The following is a 22416-nucleotide window of genomic DNA, read 5'->3' on the forward strand; positions in this document are numbered from 1 at the left end:
CCGGCGAATTAACGCGGCGCGTGCGCTTAGTGCGAGGTTGTGTGGGCGTCTTCGCAGACGACCCACCAACGTGGCCCCTTTTAGGTGGCATCTTGGGCGCCGTGTATAGAAACACGTGCGCGAGAGTGATCGAGTGAACTAGCGGCGCGTAAAGCTGCTCGCAGTTCCTCTCTCTACTCTGTCGAATTTAAAAATGTAAATTCGTTCTTAAAGAGGGGGATGGTGTAACGGGCTAGAGTTGCCCTAATGTTACACAGTCCCCATTAAGTACATTTGGTACTTAAGGGGATGGTCAATTACTAAATAATAGTAATTAGACCCAACACTCGGGTGTGGTGCACATTTGTGACCAACCCTTGTGGATGTGATGCACATGGGTGCATTCACATTAGGAGGGATGACGCCCAGCGTCATCCATGATGACGGCTAGCGTCATCAGTTACGCGAGGTATCTATAAAGATACGCTCGCAATACATATTAAATGATATCTATAGAGATATCATTTTAATTGGTAAAAATAGGTATTTGTATTTAATTCTATTAAATATAAATCAGTCTGAAATTTACTACCTACTTGGTAAGTGTAGACGGGCACGTCGCAATGCGGCCACGCTCTACTTAGCACACACCCTAGCACAGCGAGGAAGCGGTTTGCACCTGCTTCTCTTGCGTGCAGTGAGGTAGTTGTGGTGGGCGCGCAAGCGACCTCACCCAACACACTAAGAACTCTGGTGAAGTGACGTCACGGGAGCGGTAATCCGTCTCCTCGTGCGCACTTACCAAGTAGGTAGTAAATTTCAGACTGATTTATATTTAATAGAATTAAATACAAATACCTATTTTTACCAATTAAAATGATATCTCTATAGATATCATTTAATATGTATTGCGAGCGTATCTTTATAGATACCTCGCGTAACTGATGACGCTAGCCGTCATCATGGATGACGCTGGGCGTCATCCCTCCTAATGTGAATGCACCCATGTGCATCACATCCACAAGGGTTGGTCACAAATGTGCACCACACCCGTGTGTTGGGTCTAATTACTATTATTTAGTAATTGACCATCCCCTTAAGTACCAAATGTACTTAATGGGGATTGTGTAACATTAGGGCAACTTAAGCCCGTTACATAAACAATATCACAATTGTAACGGGGTGTATCGCTACATGAATTTAACACTTAAAGGTTGTTAATAATATATTATCTAAAAGGTAAATAATACTTAGAGAATATTACTTTACATAGTAATATCCTAAAAGCTTATCCATTGGTAGATATAGATCATTATATATATTTACTTTGCGGTCCAGTCAGCGCTGGACGCGCGCAAAGAGAGAGACAGATAATACTTTATCACATGTGTTGTATTAGCTTATAATTGAGTTAGTATTAAATAGATAGAAACAGAAGAGCTTAATTATATTAAATACAGTTTTCTTCTAACCCTCTTTAAAGCAAGTATTTTAAAGAGAGTCTTTCTCTGCACGTACTAGTGTACGTGGAGTGATGTGTGACACCACTTGCACTGAAGTAGTGCAAAGCGGACTTGTACTGAAGCAGCACAAGTCAGTAGTGCCCCATTACAACAATTCTCGTGGGACCAAATCTTGTAACTTGAGTAGCAAGGTCGAGAAATTTTGCCGCAATGAAGGCATTAGCTGGCGTAGATTAGTATTATTTGGTTTGCCGACACGTGCGCCTGTTGTGACCTTTTTAATCGCAAGTCCCGCATCTTCATTTTTGTGGCCTTTGCCCCGTCCTTTCAATGTACTTAAATGCTGACGGATCGCGTTTAATATTTTTGATCCTTTTGGCCGTACACGTGTAGCCACTGAGGTCAGATCATTTTGTCGTTGTGCTTGAAAAAGATACGAGGTTATTAAGATCTTGCTCCAGGAGGCGTTGCCTGTGAGGAGCCTAACTGATGCACTTGCAACTTGTGTAGCGTAGCTACCTCGCTCCTAAAGTCAGAGGAAGACTTTCAGACTCAGAGAGTCATGTAGTTCTATTTAACTAATGGGTTTATAAACTCAGGGAGTTGTACAAGCTATTAAAGCTTAAGAAATCCTAGTTCAAGGGATTCAGGGGTTCGTTGAACGAAGTGGCAACTAGTGCCCAAGAGGGTACACCTTAGAAAGGCTTCTATCTCTTACAGATCAATGCGCAAGCCTTAGGAAGGTGATAAACGCTTTAAGATCAAAAGGGGAACTGCACTTTATTTAATTATTTAAATCTAAAACCCCTACCCTAGCTCATTTAAGAATAGATTCTGGCCGCCAAATTTAAATCTGGCGGCGACCACATTTGTTAACATTTAAATGGGATTTAAGTAACTAATTATTTTTAACATTAGATAAAAGGTATTTTACCCATAAAGTAAATGTACCACAACAACGGTTCTCCAAGCGATGTGTGCCCCATTACACCCTCCCCCATCAGACTGTTGACACCGGGTGACAACATTCGCTTCATTTCCTCTTTGAGGTAAGAATCTAAACAGCTAACCGTTTGGTTGTGCTCTTCTTTAATTTGTCTCATTACAATCAAGCGTGAGTCACAGACTCTTAGCACCTTCCTCGATGATGAGGGAATGGTGGACTTTGAAAGTCACTCTCCATAAGAGGAGGAGGAGAAAGAGCATTGGTCTTACACGCTTTCTCATCCGGATGAACTTCGGCGGGCCCCGAATTCGTTCCCAGAACGTGGTGTCGCTGATGGCTTAGCTGCATTGAGCAGGACACAGGATCATGAGTCCAACATTTTTACGAATCCGCTCGATGAAGAGCAAGAGCGGGCAATTTTCATAGAGGAACAAGCTCGTCGTCGAGATGCCGAGTTAGCGAAAGCTAAAGGTTATTACTAAGAAATATTATTTACATTTTTTAAAGTGACTACAGATCCGCCCCACTTAGTGCGGAAGAGCGTCTCAAAGAGATCGCGGGTCACAGCTTGGCCATCTGGGTCTCAGGTCCCACGGCGAGGACGCCGGAGGGGATCGCTGCTCGCGACATGCTTCATAAGCGATACCTTACGCCAAAGGTAATGACACGAAGTCAGTAGCTGGCGCATTTCGTGATCAAGCCCGTGAGGCTTCGGTGACATCAATGAGGTAAATTCCGATCGTTTTGTTTCCAAACGAATCAAGAAGTAAGAACGAAGTCTCATTTGAAAGCTGGGTCCATCGGGCCTGCCGCCTCTGTAAAATATGAAGTTTTAGAGAGTCTGCGGATGTGGCTGATGTTCGCTTGGAACGGAAGCTTCGCTGCAATTTCGCCAAGCTTAAGGCCTAAGACCAGTTACGTTCGGCATTTATGCCAGAAAACGAAGAATGGCCTAGCCGGTATTTAAGTGCTTCGGTTGGCCGTGCAACCATGAACTGAAGCCGCACTGAGGCTATAGATCCACCTAATTTCACTTCTAGTGGTGGGAAGCGTCGTTTGACGCGAGTTGGCCCTGAGCTTGGCGCTCAAAAACTTCAACGGCGTATGGACAATCTTGCCGAAGAGGTACCTCAAACTCCCAAGAGTTTTCAGGAGAGGGGTACTCCAGCCACTTAAGCAAATACTGGAGTTGGCCCTTACGACGACGTCGCTATAAAGTTTCTCTACGTAAAACTGAAGGTTCACCTGCGCATCAAGTAGCGCAAGAGGGGGGCCGAAATCCCGACGGAAGCATTTGATGCTCTAAAGCACGGTGTAACTTCTACGTGAAAGCCTTGCTCGGGGAAGGCTCTTTTGAGGCAAATTCAGCATCGTCTTTTTCGATGCTGGAACGTCAGCAACCTCGTTTGAAAGGGCCAGCTGGACATCCTGTGAGGATGCAGCAATCTCCGACACGACCGCCAGTCTCGGCGCAAGCGCCTTTAAGTCCACAGGGGAAGGGTCCCGATATGGCTTAAGCAAGCCGCCGTAGAACACTGGGTGTGTATGCAGCTTGTTAAAAGGTTTAGCGTGCAAGCTCGGCCCTTCTTGGCCACGACCGTAAATGGTCCGATAAAGCGCGGGCGTAATTTGGTCTTGAAGACCGCGGAAACCAAGTTAGTAGGTTGATTTTTAGCATTTAATAAAACTCGGTCTCCGACCATATGAGAATTAATACAGCTTCTGCCTTTGGCATCTGCTTGTTCTTTTTGTTTGTCTTGGCTATCAGCCATCGTATCCCTTACGTGTCTTAAGACACTAAATCGCGTCGCGAGAAACTCGCTTACTTGTTTCCGAACGGTAACAGGGCTGATATCAGCAAGCCTATCGGCTAATTCTCCCCCCCAAGCCCTAAACCACGCAGTGGTATCGTTAATGGAACGCGTGGGTGGGTAAGACCGTTTACATAAGACGGAGTATAGCCTTAGAGGCATGGGTAAGACCGTTTACATAATACGGAATATAGCCTGTAGAGGCATGAACAACGTTATTTAACGCAAACTCCACCAGTGGGAGCATTGAGCTCCAGCGCTTTGGTGTCTAAGCACACACGCTGCGTAAAATGTCTTCAATGACGCGATTGAAACGTTCAGTTTGACCATCGGTCTGCGGATGGTCCGCAGTGGACATATCCAATCTGGTGCCAAGCACTCGGAAAATTGATTTCCAAAATTTACCCGTGAAACGGGGGTCCTGATCAGAGACAATTGCCACTGACAAACCATGTTGTCGAAACACGCGATCGATAAACAGCTTAGCTGTACCCTCTCCATCAATGGAATCCCGCACGGCCGCTAAGCGAACCATTTTGCTCAATCGGTCAACAAAGACCACAATACCGGAGTTACCGGCTGAATCTTTCGTTAGACCGAATACAAAATCCATACTAATGGACTCCCAGCAACCTATGGGAACGGGAAGACTCACCAGTGGCGCAGCAGCATGCGCCGAGAGTTTAACCCGTTGGCACGTTTCGCCGTGCAAACATGTGTGCTGACCCATTTATAAAGTTTGGGCCACCAATAACTCTGGCTTATAGAGCCGTAGGTCTTTTCTCTACCGAGATGACCACCAATGACAGTATCGTGTGCCTCATAGAGGATTCGGTACTTCAAATCCTCATCATGAGGAATAACGATACGCGGAGGGTCCGCGATGTCTGTGCAATAAAGCAACAGGTTGTTATCAATAGAAAATCGATGTAACCTTGCACGCAAACGTGCCGGCAGTTTAATACCTGAATCAGAGTTCTTCAAAGCTCGTAGCAGAGCTACACACTGTTCATCCTTGGCGTAAGCCGAACGGATTAATCCAGGAATAGGCGACGAGATAGTCGTTAAATGAGAAAGCGCATAATCCGGCCTGCGTGATAACGCATCGGCCAAAGCATTCTGCTTGCCGGGTTTATACTTCACCTCGAAGTTGTATTCCGTAAAAAAGGATAGCCATCGAGCCATTCTCTGTGAGAGATGGAGCGCCTTAGTCGCCGTGCGTAATGACGCGTGATGTGTACATATCACAAACGGCTTAGAGCAAAGCAGATGAACTCTGAATTTGACGAGAGCATACTTCATAGCAAGTAACTCTTTGTCATGAACTGGGTAGTTTTTTCCGCAGCTTTAAGCTGTTTAGACTCGAACGTAATAACACGTTCGTGCCCATCAACATCTGTTTGTAACAGAGCACTGCCAATGGCAAAATCGGATGCGTCACAGACGACACAGAAAGGCCAATTTGGGTCTGGCAGTGCCAGAATCGGGGCATGGATAAGACTATCCTTAACTACTCGAAAAGCATTATTTTCGGTGCTGGTCCAACACCACTCTGTATCCTGTTTTAAGGCATTGTCATACAATTTGTTTGTGCGCATGCACTCGAGCACTGCTCGCAAATGGTCTAAATGGTTTATCATTCAGACCTTGCGAGCAGTGCTCGAGTGTGGACAACAAATGTATGAAATGGGACCGGGAGGTACGTGGATGATACCGCGGAGGGCGGTACGATGACACATTGCCGGGTAGCTAAAAAGCACACGAGCAACCAGCCAATCCATGACCGCCCTGCCAACCGCACCGAAGGTGTGTGATAGTTGGGTGGGAGGAGCCCTGTAGCCGAAATTCCCCATAGTGTAATGAGGGGTGCGGGGTTCCAATAAGAGAACTTCTCAAAACTGAATCTCTAAATGGTTTATCATATCCGACCGACCCTGCTCCCCACGACTATGGACAAAACTGTCATCGAAATAAATATATACATAACCTCGATGAGGCCGAAACAGTTGCGTCACTAGACGATTAAATGTTGCCGGGGCGTTGGAAAGCCCTTGTGGCATAATCAGCCACTCCCATTACATGCCGCTTGGGGTGCTAACTGCTGTAAGCGGGATATCGCTAGCTCGCATGAGCAATTGGTAGTAACCATTGACTAAGTCCAATACACTGTACATTGTACATCCCACCGTATAATTCCGAAGAACATCCTTTCTAGGAGTGGGGGTTTGTGCTGGTATAGTGACAGCATTAAGCTTATTATAAGCATGTACAATGCGCCATTTACCATTTGGCTTTTTGACACAAACTGTCGGTGTCGAATAAGGAGATTTGCTCTTTCGTACCATTCCAGCGTCGTGCTTAGCACGGAAGAAATCATCAATGACGTCACACTGCTCCTTTGGTAAAGGCCATTGTCTTGTGACACATTTTTTGGTTCCCGGAACCAAGTCAATTTCATGACGAACACCTCTATCCGGAGGTGAAAGAGATGGTGGGTTATTACATACCACATCTTGGAATTCCTTAACCAAGGAATAATTTGGATCCGTATGATCTGTAAGGATCGATGACGCTCTCCACGCACTAAGTGCAGCTTATGTGCCATCCAGGACAGCTTCATTGTGAAGTAACGATGAATTTAACTCAATCGTTGATCGAATGACCACCATCTCAGATAAGACGCCAGCCTTTAAGGCTCGGCCGCACTCATCAGTAGACATTTCATCTAGCTCTAAAAGAGCATGTAACGAAGCGATCGCCGCAAGGCTAACTTCTCCCTCGATATTACCGGTTACACTATTTACAAGTGTATGTAATTGCTCACTCGTATCACTTTGTGAGGGTGTACACGCTTTGTGTCCATCCTGTCTTGGAGTGGAGACAATACGCCTCTTAGAGTCCGGGACATTTACGTCCCCAGTTTTCCAGCCTGTATTGGTTCTATACAAGACATGGTGTCGAATTTGACATCCGACAAGGATTTAGGTAATTCAACTTCCTTATTCAGCGAACATTAACGTGTCGCTTCACGTGCATTAAAAGGGTTTGACCCAAAATACCCTGGGGAACCGCCAATAGTGTCACTATTGACACTCAGTATGGTGCCACCTCGGCCGACCACACTCGGTGGACTTAAACGTGCCACTCCACGTATCTCAGGGATATTGCACCCTTGGGGCCCTGGCGAACCGCCAACAGTCACTACTGACACTCAATATGATGCCACCTCGGCCGACCATTTCGACGTGCCACTCCACGTATCTCAGTGATATTGAACCCTTGATGATTCGGCCTTAGGCCAACAATGCTTTCAACATTCAGTAAATCGTTATTACAACGAGTGTCACTCGACGGAGTACGTGCCGTTCCACTTATTTCTGCTGAGTCGGGCGCAGAATTAATGTTTTTAACATTAGAGTTTATTAACTCAGACACGCCAATGTCCAAAACACTGACAGACTCATTCAATGATCCGCGCCAATAGCGCTTTTGTTGCCTAGCAAAGGTGGGTTCATGACTCTCCAAAACTTTGCTAGGAACATTGCGTGTGGCGCCTAAGGTCTTAGACCTCCAATCGATCCTTGGATCATGGTGTTCAAGCCAGGCCATACCAAGGATGACATCATATCCCGAATCTAAATCAAGGACGAGACACCGTTCCATACTGTCATAGTCCAGAAACTTTAAACCTATTTTCAATGGAACTTTGAGAACAGTGACACGAGTCCCAGTCGCTAAGCGAACAGTGATTGTATCACCTTCATGCGCTCTAAGCGCCTCAACGTATTGTATACTTCTTTCAAGGGATAGACGTCGGGCATAATTGCAAGACGCTCCTGAGTCAATTAAAATTGACCACGGCTTATCAAAGCCCTTTACAGTCGCTTGAGCGACTAGCAAGCCAGGCTTGTACTCTCGCCCCGTGCCATTGAGCACCGAGCTAATTGGGGCTAGGTTCTGTTTATTCTCACCTCCTTGAGGTTCAACAGAGCCTAGGTCTTCCCCAGTAGGGCGCCCCGCACCTACTGGGTATCGACGTTTTCCCGCACCGTACCAGATCTCTGGTATAGGTCGGAGTTGGAGCTCTTTCGAGCTTTACGCGAATTTCGAAGAGGGCAGGCAGGGCGTAAATGTTTCGTGCTTCCGCACATATAACATCTACGGATGGTCTTATGCTGTTCCACAGCTTGAAGAGCCTCTTCTCCTTCCTCAACGAGGCTTAAATCCATAGGTTCCGCTCTATTAGACGGCTGTTCGCTTAGCGACTGGGACTCGTGTCACTGTTCTCAAAGTCCCATTGAACTTAGGTATAAAGTTTCTGGACTTTGACAGTATGGAACGCTGTCTCGTTCTTGGTTTGGATTCGAGATATGATCTCATCCTTGGAATAGCCTGGTTAGAACACCATGAGCCATGGATCGATTGGAGGTCTAAGACCTTAGGCGCCACGCGCAATGTTCCTAGCAAAGTTTTGGAGAGTCATGATCCCACCTTAGGCCAACAGTGCTTTTAGAATTCAGTCAATCGTTATTACAACGAGTGTCACTCGACGGAGTACGTGCCGTTCCACTTATTTCTGCTGAGTCGGGCTCAGAATTAATGTTTTTAACATTAGAGTTTATTAACTCAGACATGCCAATGTCTAAAACACTGACAGACTCATTCAATGATCCGCGCCAATAGCGCTTTTGTTGCCTAGCAAAGGTGGGTTCATGACTCTCCAAAACTTTGCTAGGAACATTGCGCGTGGCGCCTAAGGTCTTAGACCTCCAATCGATCCATGGCTCATGGTGTTCTAACCAGGCCATACCAAGGATGAGATCATATCTCGAATCCAAATCAAGGACGAGACAGCGTTCCATACTGTCAAAGTCCAGAAACTTTATACCTAAGTTCAATGGAACTTTGGGAACAGTGACACGAGTCCCAGTCGCTAAGCGAACAGTGATTGTATCACCTCCATGCGCTCTAAGCGCCTCAACGTATTGTTGACTTCCTTCAAGGGAAAGGCGTCGAGCATAATTGCAAGACGCTCCTGAGTCAATTAAAATTGACCACGGCTTATCAAAGCCCTTTACAGTCGCTTGAGCGACTAGCAAGCCAGGCTTGTACTCTCGCCCCGTGCCATTGAGCACCGAGCTAATCGGGGCTAGGTTCTGTTTATTCTCACCTCCTTGAGGTTCAACAGAGCCAAGGTCTTCCCCAGTAAGGCGCCTCGCACCTACTGGGTATCGACGTTTTCCCGCACCGTACCAGATCTGTGGTATAGGTCGGAGTTGGAGCTCTTTCGAGCTTTACGCGAATTTCGAAGAGGGCAGGCAGGACGTAAAGTTTTCGTGCTTCCGCATATATAATATCTACGGATGGTCTTATGCTGTTTCACAGCTTGAAGAACCTCTTCTCCTTCCTCAAGAAGGCTTAAATCCATAGGTTCCGCTCTATTAGACGGAACCCATGTGCTCGAAGAGCTTGTTCGGTAAACAGGCGTGCTAACGCGAGCAGACTTAAAGTCGCACTCGGCGCGTAGCGCAATGGCAACTGCCTCTTCGAACGTAGCCGGATGAGATCGGAACAATTCCGTCCGGGCAACGCCCTCATTGAGACCCCACATAAAGATGGTTACTACGCTTGCTTCTTGCACCGGGTCTTGATGCATAGATGCAATGAGAGTTTTCAACTCCTGGACGAAGCCCCCCTAGGGTTCTTTCACCCTGTCGAGTCGCTAGGAGCCGTGATTGCATGAGAAAAGCCTGATCAGGCGGTGCAAACACGCTGGTCATTTGCTGTTTTAGCGAATCCCATGAGGAAAAAGCGTCGTTTATGGACGTACTGCACGATAGTGCCCACTCCATGGCTTTACCTCCAAGTTTGGAAATGGCCATAGCCACCTTTTGCCGTTCTGTTAAGAACAAGGCGGAATCAATGGCCATTTCCATTTGCTTAATCCAAAAAGGGAGATTTTCTCCCTTTTTCCCTCAAATGTCTTCGCATTTACAGATAGAGGGTGAGCCCTCGGCTCTGAGTTAGGTACAGAGATGAACCGGGTGTGCATAGATGCCGCTAAGTGGTCCTGTACCTGACCGATCAGGGAGGCTTCGTACCGCACGAAGGCTTCAAGCCTTGCATGCAGGACCTCTGGTCCCTGGGAGATAATAAATTCCACATGCTCAAGCCCAAATAAGGTTTTGATCTTGTCACAAGCGGCGCGTTGCGCTTCTGACAATTCTGGAACCTCTTCCATTTATCGTGAGAAATTAGTCTTTTAGAGACTCAGGCGTAGATTGACTACGAGTGCTACCAGGTGTAGCGGAGCTACCTCGCTCTTAAAGTCAGAGGAAGACTTTCAGACTCAGAGAGTCACTTAGTTCTATTGAACTAATGGGTTTTTAAACTCAGGGAGTTGTACAAGCTATTAAAGCTTAAGAAATCCTAGTTCAAGGGATTCAGGGGTTCGTAGAACCAAGTGGCAACTAGTGCCCAAGAGGATATACCTTAGAAAGGCTTCTTTGTCTGCATCACTGCATGAGGTTAGGAAGGTGTTGACTCTTTGAGTCGACAGTGAGCGACTTATTAGTATTTCACTGTTTAAGTGGGATGAATCCTTTAGTCTCGTTAACGCGACAGCAGCAGTAGCTGTCGGCGTTCCGACTAAGCATTGGACGCGGCCGGCGAATTAACGCGGCGCGTGCGCTCAGTGCGAGGTTGAGTGGGCGTCTTCGCAGACGACCCACCAACGTTGCTCCTTTTGGGTGGCATCTTTGGCGCCGTGTATGGAAACACGTGCGCTAGAGTGATTGAGTGAACTAGCGGCGGTAAAGCTGCTCGCAGTTCCTCACTCCTCTTTAAAGAATTTACAAATGTAAATTCGTTCTTAAAGGAGGGGGATAGTGTAACGGGCTAAAGTTGCCCTAATGTTACACAGTCCTCATTAAGTACACTTGGTGTACTTAAGGGGATTATCAATTACTAAATAATAGTAATTAGACCCAGTACAGAGGTGTGGTGCACATCCACAAGGGTTGGTCACAAATGTGCACCACACCCGAGTGTTGGGTCTAATTACTATTATTTAGTAATTGACCATCCCCTTAAGTACCAAATGTACTTAATGGGGACTGTGTAACATTAGGGCAACTCTAGCCCGTTACAGAGTAGTAATTTTGGCGGGGTTGTAGCGATGCACACCCTAAACGCAAAAATAATTTACACTATAAACGGGTGTGGCTATAACAAAAGACCAGTATCTTCTTCTGGATTTAATAAAATATATCAAGCTTTACTTGGTCATAGCAATTTTGAGTTTTTTTGTGTTTAAGGGGTGTGGCTATACAAAAGAGGGGGTGCCTACACCGGTTCCCAACAATAATCCTTCTGATTTTAGTGCAAAATGTAGTTAAGCGAATGTGACTTGGGGCCAAACTCGTCCGAGGCGTCGCTATGGTCACATTCCTCCGCTCGTTCACCTTTAGGCGGATCGTGGCTTATTTGAAGACGATTGTCAGCGTACTCAAGTGGGTGACCTTCGCCTTGCAAACGTTGATAATTGTTATCGCGCGACGGAACTTGGTGCTGCTGAAGATGCCGCTGCTGATGATGCGAGCTAAGCGATTCCATACAAACATTCTCTTGATGTTCAAATCGATTTCCATTATCCTCAACGCGATGCGTACGTCCAGCAACCACACCAGATGACGGCAGGGAGTGCCGAAGGTGGTCGCCCGTAAGCGCCTGCTGCTCCACAAAGTCGTTCTTCATGGCTTTAAGGTCGGCAAGTGGAAGCCCCATAAACACCCCAAACCCATAGTATATTTTCTCATCCTCGTTGCCATTATCCTCGGCCACACCGCCAACCCGCGGCAAGTTCGACCCAGAGACTGCGTCTTCATTCAACTTTTCCATCACAGTCACTCGTTTGCTGTCCTTTTTTTACTGGGTGATTCATTCGTACTTAAAAAAATCGCAATGAAAAAGGTACAGTGTTACATGCAGTAATCAATCATAGATGGCCTATTTCCTCCGCCGAAAGCGCTTGTACGACTGCTTGCCCTTAGACGCCAGGTCTTCACTCGCATTGCGCGCACAGTACTCGCCATCATTCGATATTTGAGAGCCCATTTCCTTGTGGAGCTGCCGAAACTTACGAGCAGAGCCTACCGGACGAAGAGGAGTAGCGAGCAGACGGTTGAGCTGAGAACGCAGCGATTGCACCGACTGATTGACTGTCATTCTTTTCATATTCTCCTGAATTCGCTTTTTTGCTCCCAGCTCGAACATTAAATCCTCGTCCATTTCTAAATCCGCGGCGGCAGCCATTTGCTTAAACCAAGTGGCCTCTGCCTTCAGCTTCCCAGCAGCATTATCCTGTTCATTTATACTCTTGGCCAGACGCACGCGCTCATCAATTGCTTTCAAGTACCGGTGATCGAATGGAAAGTCTGAAAGACCCGTTGGTCGCTGCAGCATCTTGCAAATCTGAAGGTGATTTTTCACGTCAGCAGGTGACACAAGCGATATACTCAGACCGTCCTTATTTGCTCGCGCAGTACGACCACTACGATGCACAAACACCTCAGTGGAGCGTGCAATGTGATAATGTACAACGTGGTCCACGCTAGGAATATCTAGACCACGCGCTGCGACGTCAGTCGCAACTAAGATACCGTTTGCGTGCGAGCGAAAGCCGTCCAGCTTTTTTAAACGTTGACGTTGCTGCATCTCAGCATGCAGAGCGAACACGGGTAGGCTTAACAAGGTGAGCAGACTGGTAAGCTTCCGAACTTGATGAATTGCGTTTAGAAAGATAATGGTGCGACCGGGATACTGCGTGAGGAAATAGTACAAGAAGCTATCTCGGGTGAAATCGGTCACTTCATACTGGCAAAGCTCAAGACCAGCTGGCATCGACAGAGACACATTAATTTGCTGATATTTTAACTTACGTTCGGCTTCTTTCGACTTTAACGGTTTCACACCAGCAATGCCCGAATCAGGCTCCGCAATGCTGAGGTCTACAACTGCCGGTTTTCCACGCAAACCCACGCGTTTCATGACCCGCTCCAGAACAGTCAGTGCATTTTGTGTCGTTTTTTTCTTGCTCTTTTGGAAGCGGCCTGCTTCAGGAATCGTTAAAGTTGCGGAGTACAAAAATGTCTGGCGCACGTGGCGTGATGCAACAACAGCTACTTCCTTTTGCGCTTTCGTCGCATTCTTTTCCGTATTTTTAGCATCATCAGCCTCTTCAAGCTGTTTACGCTGCATCTTTAGCACATCACCAAGCATGGTGACCTTTTTACCATTTGCAAACTGGTAAATGTCAACATTGTCATCTCCTTCGTTGTCGCTTATTCCATTATTTTTTTCTTCATCAATTGCGACTTCATCGTCACCATTGCATGAAAGATCAGACAAATAAGAGGCCGCGGGCTTACTCTTTCGGCGGAGCACGTGAAATATCTTTTCTAATTCCGGATACGAACCAGGCTGCAGCATTCGATCCGCCTCATCGACTACCAAAAAGCGAAGCGTGCTGGCCAAATCTTTTAAGTGTTCATGATTTGAATCTATGATATCCCATAAGCGACCTGGCGTACCGATCACAATCTCAGGTCTGTATGAAAGAATTCTCCTTTGCTTCTGCACCGCCATACCACCTACTAATGTGACAACACCAATCTCACGCTTTCGCACCATATTTTCGAGATGTTGCTGAATCTGGATAGCTAATTCACGCGTTGGAGTTAATATAATGGCCTTGCAGTCCTTCGTGTATCCCGGTTGCTCACGCTCACGCAACAGCTGACTCAAAATAGGCAGTCCAAACGCTAATGTCTTACCAGAGCCCGTCGGTGCCGCACCAACGACATCGCGGTTGTCCAATATGGCTGGTAGCAGTGCACGTTCTTGAATACACGTCGGAAAACTGAAACCAGACGTCTGTAGTGACTGCATTAGGAGAGGGTGCAGCTTGAATTTGTCCCATTTTGGCAGCTTTACGTCTTTAAGCGCGACAGTCTCTACCTTTTCATGCTCTTGTCTAGAGCTACCACCATGGCTTTTCCTTTTTGATTTTTTTTTTGATTTGTCCAAGAAATTAATTTTCTTCTCCGTGATCAAATCGTCGAAATTCGGTTTCAGCTTCTCTTCTAACTCTGGTTGCTGAGCCATGCAATTAGATGTCTTGCGCTTCTTAACCTTCTCTCTATCGATTTGGCTTTTGACACCGCCGCACAAAATTTTGTTGCCATCTTCTGCTATCTGAACGCGGTAGTCTGTGAGCTCTTCTAGAGCGAAAGCACAACCGTCATGAAATCCCTCTATCTGCATATTTTCAATGTTGACCTGGGCCCAGCCGACGTCCGCAATTGACGAGCTTTTCCTTGCAATATTATCGTTCAGTATCGATCTTTTTTTTCGCTTCATTAACGGCTTCGTTGGTGGCGCCAGCTCCAAGGGTACATTACTCACCCCACTCATCTTTCTCTGGTACTGTTTGCAACCAGTCAGACCACAAAAGTCTTCACCAGACGATTTTGACCAATCAACACGTCATTTCATGGCTTTGACCAATCAAAGCTGGATAGACTTGACATGCGAGCCATTGCTCGCCTCGGAGCTGCTCGACGCGTGATGCGGCGTTTACAAGTACTTGGGTCTAACAGCTTCCTTCGCCACCCTTTGTCCACTGAATCATTTGTCTCACGCCATTACCAATTTCAAGGCTCTCAAGACATAGCCGAATTTCTACACCGTAAGAGTTTGACTGTACGCGAGACGGACTCGCATTTCGTGGTGCGCGATTGCCCCTTTTGTCATGCGACGCGCAATAAAGCCGACAACTTTTTTAAGTTATACGTACACAAGACGCAGGGTATGTACAAGTGTCATCGCTGTGGTGTTGCTGGCAGTTGGTTTGACTTTAAGCGCAAGATGCAGGATAACGTGGGTGTCACCTCTCCAGGAGGGGCGCTTCAAGGCAATAATAATGCAAGAGCTCCCACAAATTCCATGATAGTAAAAGTCATTCAAGCATTGGATAATGAAAAGGCAATGTCGATTCAGAACAATTTGCTCAATGAACCCGAGTTTGAATCTGTGTTCAAATATTTGACCGATGTCCGTGGCCTTACGAAGGAAGTGCTCCAAAAGTATTGCGTAGGTGCGATCGAACAGCCATTCTGGGACGACAATGTAGGTGAACGCGTAACCGCTCAGTGTATATCGTTTCCGTGGATGGCTCGACAAACGGACTTGGACGCGATGGGGGTTGTGTGTCATGATGAAAATAAGCCATCGACAGAAGATAAGAATTTATACGATGTTATTCGTCTAAAATTACGTGCTGTGGACGATAAATCTAAGCAGCAGCTCGTGCCAAAAGGTGGCAGTTGGGGGCTCTTTGGATGGAATTCCGTTCCTTCTACAGCACACGAATTAGTACTTACTGAGGGAGAGTTTGATGCAATGGCTGTGCATCAAGAAACAGGTCTGGCTGCAGTGTCACTGCCGAATGGCTGTCAGTCCCTTCCACCGAGTGTTTTGCCGTTGCTTGAGCGATTTGAGCGCATATACCTATGGATGGACAATGATACGTCGGGTCAGTCAAATGTTGAAAAGTTTGCTTCAAAGCTTGGCATGGCTCGCTGCTATATTGTCCGCATGCCTAAAAGTATTACAAATCCGCATTTAAAGGACGCAAATGATGCGCTTAGAGCTGGTCTGGATCTTACTGCCATAATAAATGCTGCAGAACGTATGCCACATAGTCAGATTACCACTTTTGAAGAGCTTCGACGTGACGTATATGAAGAAATTGTGAACCCACTAAAGGCTTGTGGTGTACAATCACGTGCTTTTCCGTCGCTCAATCGGCTTATGAAGGGTCACCGGATGGGAGAAGTAACAGTGCTAACGGGGCCGACAGGTTGCGGTAAGACAACATTACTAAGTCAGTTGTCGCTCGACTTGTGTTGTCAGGGAGTAAGTACGTTATGGGGCTCGTTTGAGATCAAGAATACTCGGCTGATGCACAAGATGCTTACGCAGCTCGCTCAGCGGAATTTGTTAGGTGACGTGAAAGCGTTCGAGGCCGCGGCTGATCGTTTTGAAGCTCTTCCAATGCACTTTTTGCGGTTCTACGGAAGCACAAATGTCGACGAAGTTCTGGACGCCATGGATTATGCTGTATACGCCCACGATGTGCAGCATATCTTGTTGGACAACGTGCAGTTTATGATGGCGGGGCAGGGTCGAGGCTTTGACAAATTTGAACGCCAGGATGCGGCATTAGACAAATTTCGAAAGTTTGCTTCATCTAAAAATGTGCATCTCACGCTTGTAATTCATCCTCGAAAGGAGCAAGAAGACCAAGAGCTAACACTGTCGTCTGTATTTGGTACGGCCAAGGCCACGCAGGAAGCCGATAATGTGCTTATACTGCAACGCTTGCGAGGAGTGTCAAAGTTGGACATTCGTAAAAATCGCTTTGATGGCTCTTTAGGATCAATTCCATTAAAGTATGACGCTTTTTCCGGTTCGCTGCGCGAAATTGCAACAGAGAGTATGTCTGAAGGAGTTGCATCGGTCGACCATGAAGTAGAAATGGAGCAAGCACAGAGGCGCCGCCTGCATAAGAGTTTGCGTGATGACGAAGATATCCATCCTGCTTACGATAAGAAATATGAAGATGATCCGTTCTCGCAAGCATACCAATACGTCGCAGCTCCCGTCTTAGAAAGTGAAAGTCGCAGACTTTATGAAAGCCATCACTTTAGAATTAACGGAAGCTTACCTACCCTCAATGGTGACGATGCCGAAGAGCAATATCGCAATACAAGTGGAGGAGGCCTTAATGGGAATAATGGTTACTCGGGACCAAATCGTTCCGGCAACTATCCTAACGGGCCTCGTGCTTGTGGTGAAGGTGAACCCTTTGCTTCTTTTACGCCTATTATCACTCGATAAGCACTGGAAAAGAAGGATTACTGTGAGCTAATTGCATTTGACAAGACAGAAGACTGCGAAGCGACGCATACAATTTGTGCATAAATCCGTTTGTCAAATTGTTTTTATAAGCTTTACAATTATGGTATTAGAATCTATACTAAAATGCGATTAACGTAATATTAATCTATTGACAGATGCTCATAAATTGTCCACGTGACTGCGGTTGACAGCGTTCGTTTGGCGACTCGCGGAATAATGCCCTTTGCAAAGCCCCAAAGACCCTCGTAGCGATATATTTTGCTCACCGTTTGCCGCATTGTAAATGAATTCAAGACAAGTGAACTAGGAATTTTTCCATTATTTATGGCAAGTTGCATGCGTGTCTTGACCACATCAGCTGGGTGTACAATGGATGTGGCCAGCACGCCCGCCACCAGGCCGCTGCTAAAGTGTACACTGTAATTTGGCAAATAGGGATATCTTATCGTCCACGAATCGCGCAATCGTGTGTATACGAGCACATACAGCCCAGAAAATGGCACGTCTCGGATGAGTGTGGGTACCATGCCGCGATACAGTCCACGCACGCCTTCGTGGTGCAACACATGACGCACTACCCGCAAATTACTATCAAATGTGCCGGGCGGCAGATATTCCAGCCATGATTTGACGATTGTTAAGGGTGACATGATGCTGCCCGCAAAAGTACGCGCAAAGGCTCCGGCCAAAAATGTATTGATTGCTGATGACGGGAACATGTTCAGACAATGGTCAAGCGTGACAAAGTAAAGCCCGGCACCGCCAGCTACGCGCATGAGAGTGGGCGACGTGCCACGCCACATGGATCGCAGCCTTGCAATGAAATCATGATCGGGTCGTGATGTTTTGATGGTCGCAGGGAGGAAGAGATTTGATAGCCCTGTAAATGTCTTTTGTTCGCCGTGCATCGCGAACGCACCTTGCTGGTGCGTGCGCAGCACATCCAATGGCTGAAATGCTAGCGCCGAAATCATGCCTGAACATGCACCAGCTATTACTTTTTTTGTCTTGCGCGTGGCGCTTGACACATCGTCAATGTGGAGCTCCTCATCCGTCAGCTTCGTGGAAGGTGCTGTTGCCATCACAATTTTGATTCAATATTTTTTTTAGATGAAGGACTCGGGAGAATCTTCGCAACATGCTATCTGTAATGAATTAGAGCCACATTTTTTAGATAAGTTGCTTTCAACAATAAGACTGTAAATGCCTCTATTGGTGGCACTATTCGCGCTCGTTTAGTAGATGTGGAGGACAATTAGCATGAAACCGGCGAAAGTTGCCCTAAAACAAATGTCATACAGTCCCGGTTAAGTACACTTGGTGTACTTCAGGGGATGGTCAATTAACTTGGGTGTGGTTCACATTGTGACCAACATTGTGGACCAACCCTTCTGTATGTGATGCACATGGTGCATTCACATCAGGAGGGATGACGCCTAGCGTCATCCGTTACGCGAGGTATCTAGAAAGATACGCTCGCAATACATATAAGTGTTATTTACAGAGATGACATTTTTTATTGGAAAAACTAGGTATTTATAACTAATACAATTAAATATAAATCACTTCCTCTTGGTGAGTGCGCACGAGGAGCCGGATTACCGCTCCCAGGATACACCCCGTTACATCACCCCTCCTTCAAACGACAATCGCTCTGACTGTCATTGGATGGAGTGGTCACTATTTGACCACTTAATTTTTAAAATGGTGTTGATTGCTCGGAAACATCATTTTAAATTCCATCGCATGAAGAATAAACTCATGCGGGGTGTCGATAGTGCTGCGCCTTCGGCTGCGGTTCGTTCATCCGCGGGTGACGCACATGGGCGATCTTTAAGACATATATTCGCGCCGTGTACCAGCCGCCGAACAAGGAGGTGTTGCTTCAGGCGCGCTTCTTTGGAGCGCGACAGGCGAAGCGATATCTGCAAGATTATGTGCAAGAGATGCGCTCTCTGTCGGCGTTAGTTGCCGTAGGTCCGATTCCGGAGCCCAATTAAGGTGCCCACGTTTATGAACGGTCTACGGCATGGCCCATCTCGACAAGCCCTTTTCAGAAAGGTGCCATCGACGATGGAAGAGGCAATCCAAATCGCCTTAGTTGAGGAGCAATCCTACAATAGTGGCTCGGCGATAGCTTGGTATAAGCGTCGGCTGAGAGGTCAGATGCCACTTCCATGGAGTTGGGCAATGCAGACGTTGTCTATTATAAATGCGGCAAGCGCGGCCATATGAGGCTCGCTGTTATGCCAGGGTCCCTGCTGGGGCGAAGACGCCCAGCAAGAGGACTCCCTACCCAAATGGCGATGGCAAGAACCAGCGTGCGAGACGCATGAGTTCTGCATCGACCACTGAGGGGTCGGGAAATGCAGGAGCGCAGTAGGGGCGGGATGCCCTACTAACGCGGACTCTGAAGCCCCTAAGTTCAGAGTTGTCGACAAATGGGTAGCATATTCCCTGAAGTCTCGAAATTTCGGACCTCAACCCTGCTGGTCCATAGCGCTCAAGGAAGAGGCTATGACCAGGTGATGCCCCTCTTAGTGGATTCGGGTGCATCGCAATACTTTGTAAAACTCGCGGCTCTAAGAAAGTGACCGGCAATGTTTGAGTCGCTTTGCCAGAATGGTAAGCGAGAAGAGGCGACCGTTTGTTTAGCGAACGGCGCCTCGCTAAGTCTGAGGGAGTTTTGGTAGAACTCGCCTTTAGCTTTAGTGACTTCTCTTGTAAAGAGAAGTTTACAGTGCTAGGTATGGAGAGTCCGTATGACCTCATCCTAGGCATGCCATGGTTGGCAAAGCACCAACCATGGATAGACTGGCGTACACGCACAGTTGTGAACTCTTCGTAGGACACCGGAAAGGATGTGCTCCTGCGAGAGGCGTATGCAACTGATATCGTGTCGAACACAGTTGAGGGTGCGTTGACGGGATGTCAAACGTCACCAATCCCTACCCAGCTCGTGGAAACTGGAGTAGTGAAAAGTTTAATGACAAGTAATCATTTGTCACATAGCCCTGCAGCCTGTGGCAGTAGACGGCGAGCTGACAGGAAGTCAAGCGTCGCATGAACCGGCACATTGCCTAGAGCCTGGTGCGGTTGGAAGGGGTGCGTTAGCCAGGAGTGCAGCGGCACCCGCTTCCCAGAAAAAGGTCGTGGTGACTCGAAGAACGAGTACCCGACAGATTAGGACGATTAAAGGCACGTCTAAACGAGTGACCTTTGGATCAGTCTCTAATGAAGAGGACGGGCCTTCGAACGAGGTGTTCGAGGCCGTCAAAGACGAAATTGCGGAGGCATCCTCAGTTGAGGTGCTCCGGCAAGTCTTTAAATCTGCCGAGGAGATAGTAAATCTCCCGGAGATGTCGTGGGATCTGTTTCTTGCCGAATTAAAGGAAGGAAAGATACATGAAGTAATTGCACCAGTTCCAGAGGAGAACTTGGTGGACTGTTGCTCGTCGTCCACAATGGACGAGAGCGTCCTAGAAACGCACAGAATAAATGGTTCGCTGCTCAAGGCTGGGATGCCTTGAGAGACAGTCCGTTCTTTGAGGTTCTGTGAAAACATCGCGATGTGTCTCCAGAAGAAGTGCCGAGCCGCCTACCAGCAGATAGGGGCATCGGGCACGAGATAGACCTCGAACCTGGCACCAAGTATTGTGTGACCAGGCAATGGCCGTTGCCGAAAGAACAAGTCGATTATATCGATGAGTTCTTCGACAAACGAGCCAAGGCGGGACATGTGCGTGAGAGCAAATCGCCTCACTGCAGCCCGACCTTTTGTGTGCGTAAAGCCACAGGTGGATGGCGCGTGGTTCATGCTTATAATAAGCTGAACACGGCGACCATACCAACCCCGCGGAAAGATGTTTTGTTGAACTCCATGGGAAAGTCAACTATCTTTTCCGCGTTGGATTTGAAGAATGGCTACTATCAGGTACTCATAAGAGAGTCCGGTGTAGCCAAAACGGCAGTAAGCCCCCCAAGCGGTATGCTTTAGGAGTGGCTTGTGATGCCCCAAGGTTTGAAACAGCACCAGCGACATTCAACCGAGTGGTGCTCACGAGATGCGTCAGCACCGTGCTTACGCGCCTCATTACTTTGACGATGGACTCGTGCATAGTAGCGCCGAGGACGGGCTGAACGCAATAGAGTCGCACAAGCGTCATTTAGATGCTGTGTTGCAGACTTTGAAGGACGCCCAATTGTACGTTAATTTGCAAAAGCGCGTCATAGGGGTCCCTGAAATACCTGTGCTGGGTTGCATCGTTGGTACACATGATGTACGGGCAGACCCAGATTAGGTAAAATCGGTAAAGGAATGGCCAATCCCACGGCATGTGAAGGATTTGCGCCAAATACTAGGGCTCGCTAATTAATTGCATAAATATAGCAAGAATTATGCTGAGCAAACTTAACCATTATCTGACCTCCTTAAAAAGGACACAGAATGGGTTTGGGTAAAAGAACAAGATAATGCGTTCAGATCAGTGAAGCAATCTCTTGTAGAGACACCGGTCTTGGCATTGCCGGACGCGGATAAGCCCTTTAGCGTCGTCTGCGATGCAAGTAACTTTGCAATCGGCAGCGCGCTCATGCAAAAGGATGACGACGGCGTTGACCGCGTCATCTCTTATCAGTCCCGACTATTAAAAGCCGCGGAACTGAATTACCCTGTGCATGACAAAGAGCTACTTTCAATAAAGTATGCTCTTGTCAAGTTTCGTGTGCACCTATTGGGCACCGAACCATTTGTGGTTTATACGGATCACGCTTCACTGCGGACTGCAGTAAACTCACCGCACCTCTCGCCTAAAATGGCAAGATGGCTCACATTCTTCTCTGAATTTAATTTCAAAAAGGGAATATAAGCCGGGTAAGTCGAATGTCTTGGCTGACGCTTTATCGCGCAGACCAGACTTCGAGGTTAGACACCAGGAAAGTGTGTCTAGTGCGAAAGCACAATTTCAGCCGTCGACGTTGGCAGCCATGAAGGCATACCACGTGACGAGCTCATTGGCCTCTGAGATAAAAGAGAGCTACAGTCAGGACGACCACTGTCGCCTGCTGTTGGATCACTTCGGTGGACGAAAGGTTTCCCTTCCGTCGCACCTGAAAGCTAAGCTCAATCGCTTTAGCTACAGCGATGGCCTGTTATGGCATCAGCTGTCACCTTGTGATCCCTTGAGAATCTATGTGCCTCATGACACAGATCTCAAGCTGATGATCCTTCACGAGC

General features: G+C 47.2%; 4 protein-coding genes across 4 annotated transcripts; 1 reads left to right on the forward strand and 3 right to left on the reverse strand.

The window, feature by feature from the left end:
* Positions 1-11745: 11745 nt before the first annotated feature.
* CCR75_007390 (uncharacterized protein) lies at positions 11746-12098 on the reverse strand (the record flags this gene model as incomplete). Its single annotated transcript, XM_067965451.1, has 2 exons — positions 11746-11799; positions 11820-12098. 2 exons carry the CDS (start codon positions 12096-12098, stop codon positions 11746-11748), a joined length of 333 nt encoding a protein of 110 aa, XP_067822807.1.
* A 108-nt stretch (positions 12099-12206) lies between these two features.
* On the reverse strand, positions 12207-14672 carry CCR75_007389 (uncharacterized protein; the record flags this gene model as incomplete). Its single annotated transcript, XM_067965450.1, has 1 exon — positions 12207-14672. One exon carries the CDS (start codon positions 14670-14672, stop codon positions 12207-12209), a length of 2466 nt encoding a protein of 821 aa, XP_067822371.1.
* A 114-nt stretch (positions 14673-14786) lies between these two features.
* On the forward strand, positions 14787-17159 carry CCR75_007388 (uncharacterized protein; the record flags this gene model as incomplete). Its single annotated transcript, XM_067965449.1, has 1 exon — positions 14787-17159. The coding sequence occupies one exon, from the start codon at positions 14787-14789 to the stop codon at positions 17157-17159; it is 2373 nt and encodes a 790-aa protein (XP_067822372.1).
* A 161-nt stretch (positions 17160-17320) lies between these two features.
* On the reverse strand, positions 17321-18262 carry CCR75_007387 (uncharacterized protein; the record flags this gene model as incomplete). The annotated part of the gene is made up of 1 exon (XM_067965448.1): positions 17321-18262. One exon carries the CDS (start codon positions 18260-18262, stop codon positions 17321-17323), a length of 942 nt encoding a protein of 313 aa, XP_067822369.1.
* Positions 18263-22416: the final 4154 nt, after the last annotated feature.

This window comes from Bremia lactucae, linkage group LG1 (genome assembly GCF_004359215.1).
Source record: "Bremia lactucae strain SF5 linkage group LG1, whole genome shotgun sequence".
Classification (NCBI taxonomy): Eukaryota; Oomycota; class Peronosporomycetes; order Peronosporales; family Peronosporaceae; genus Bremia; species Bremia lactucae.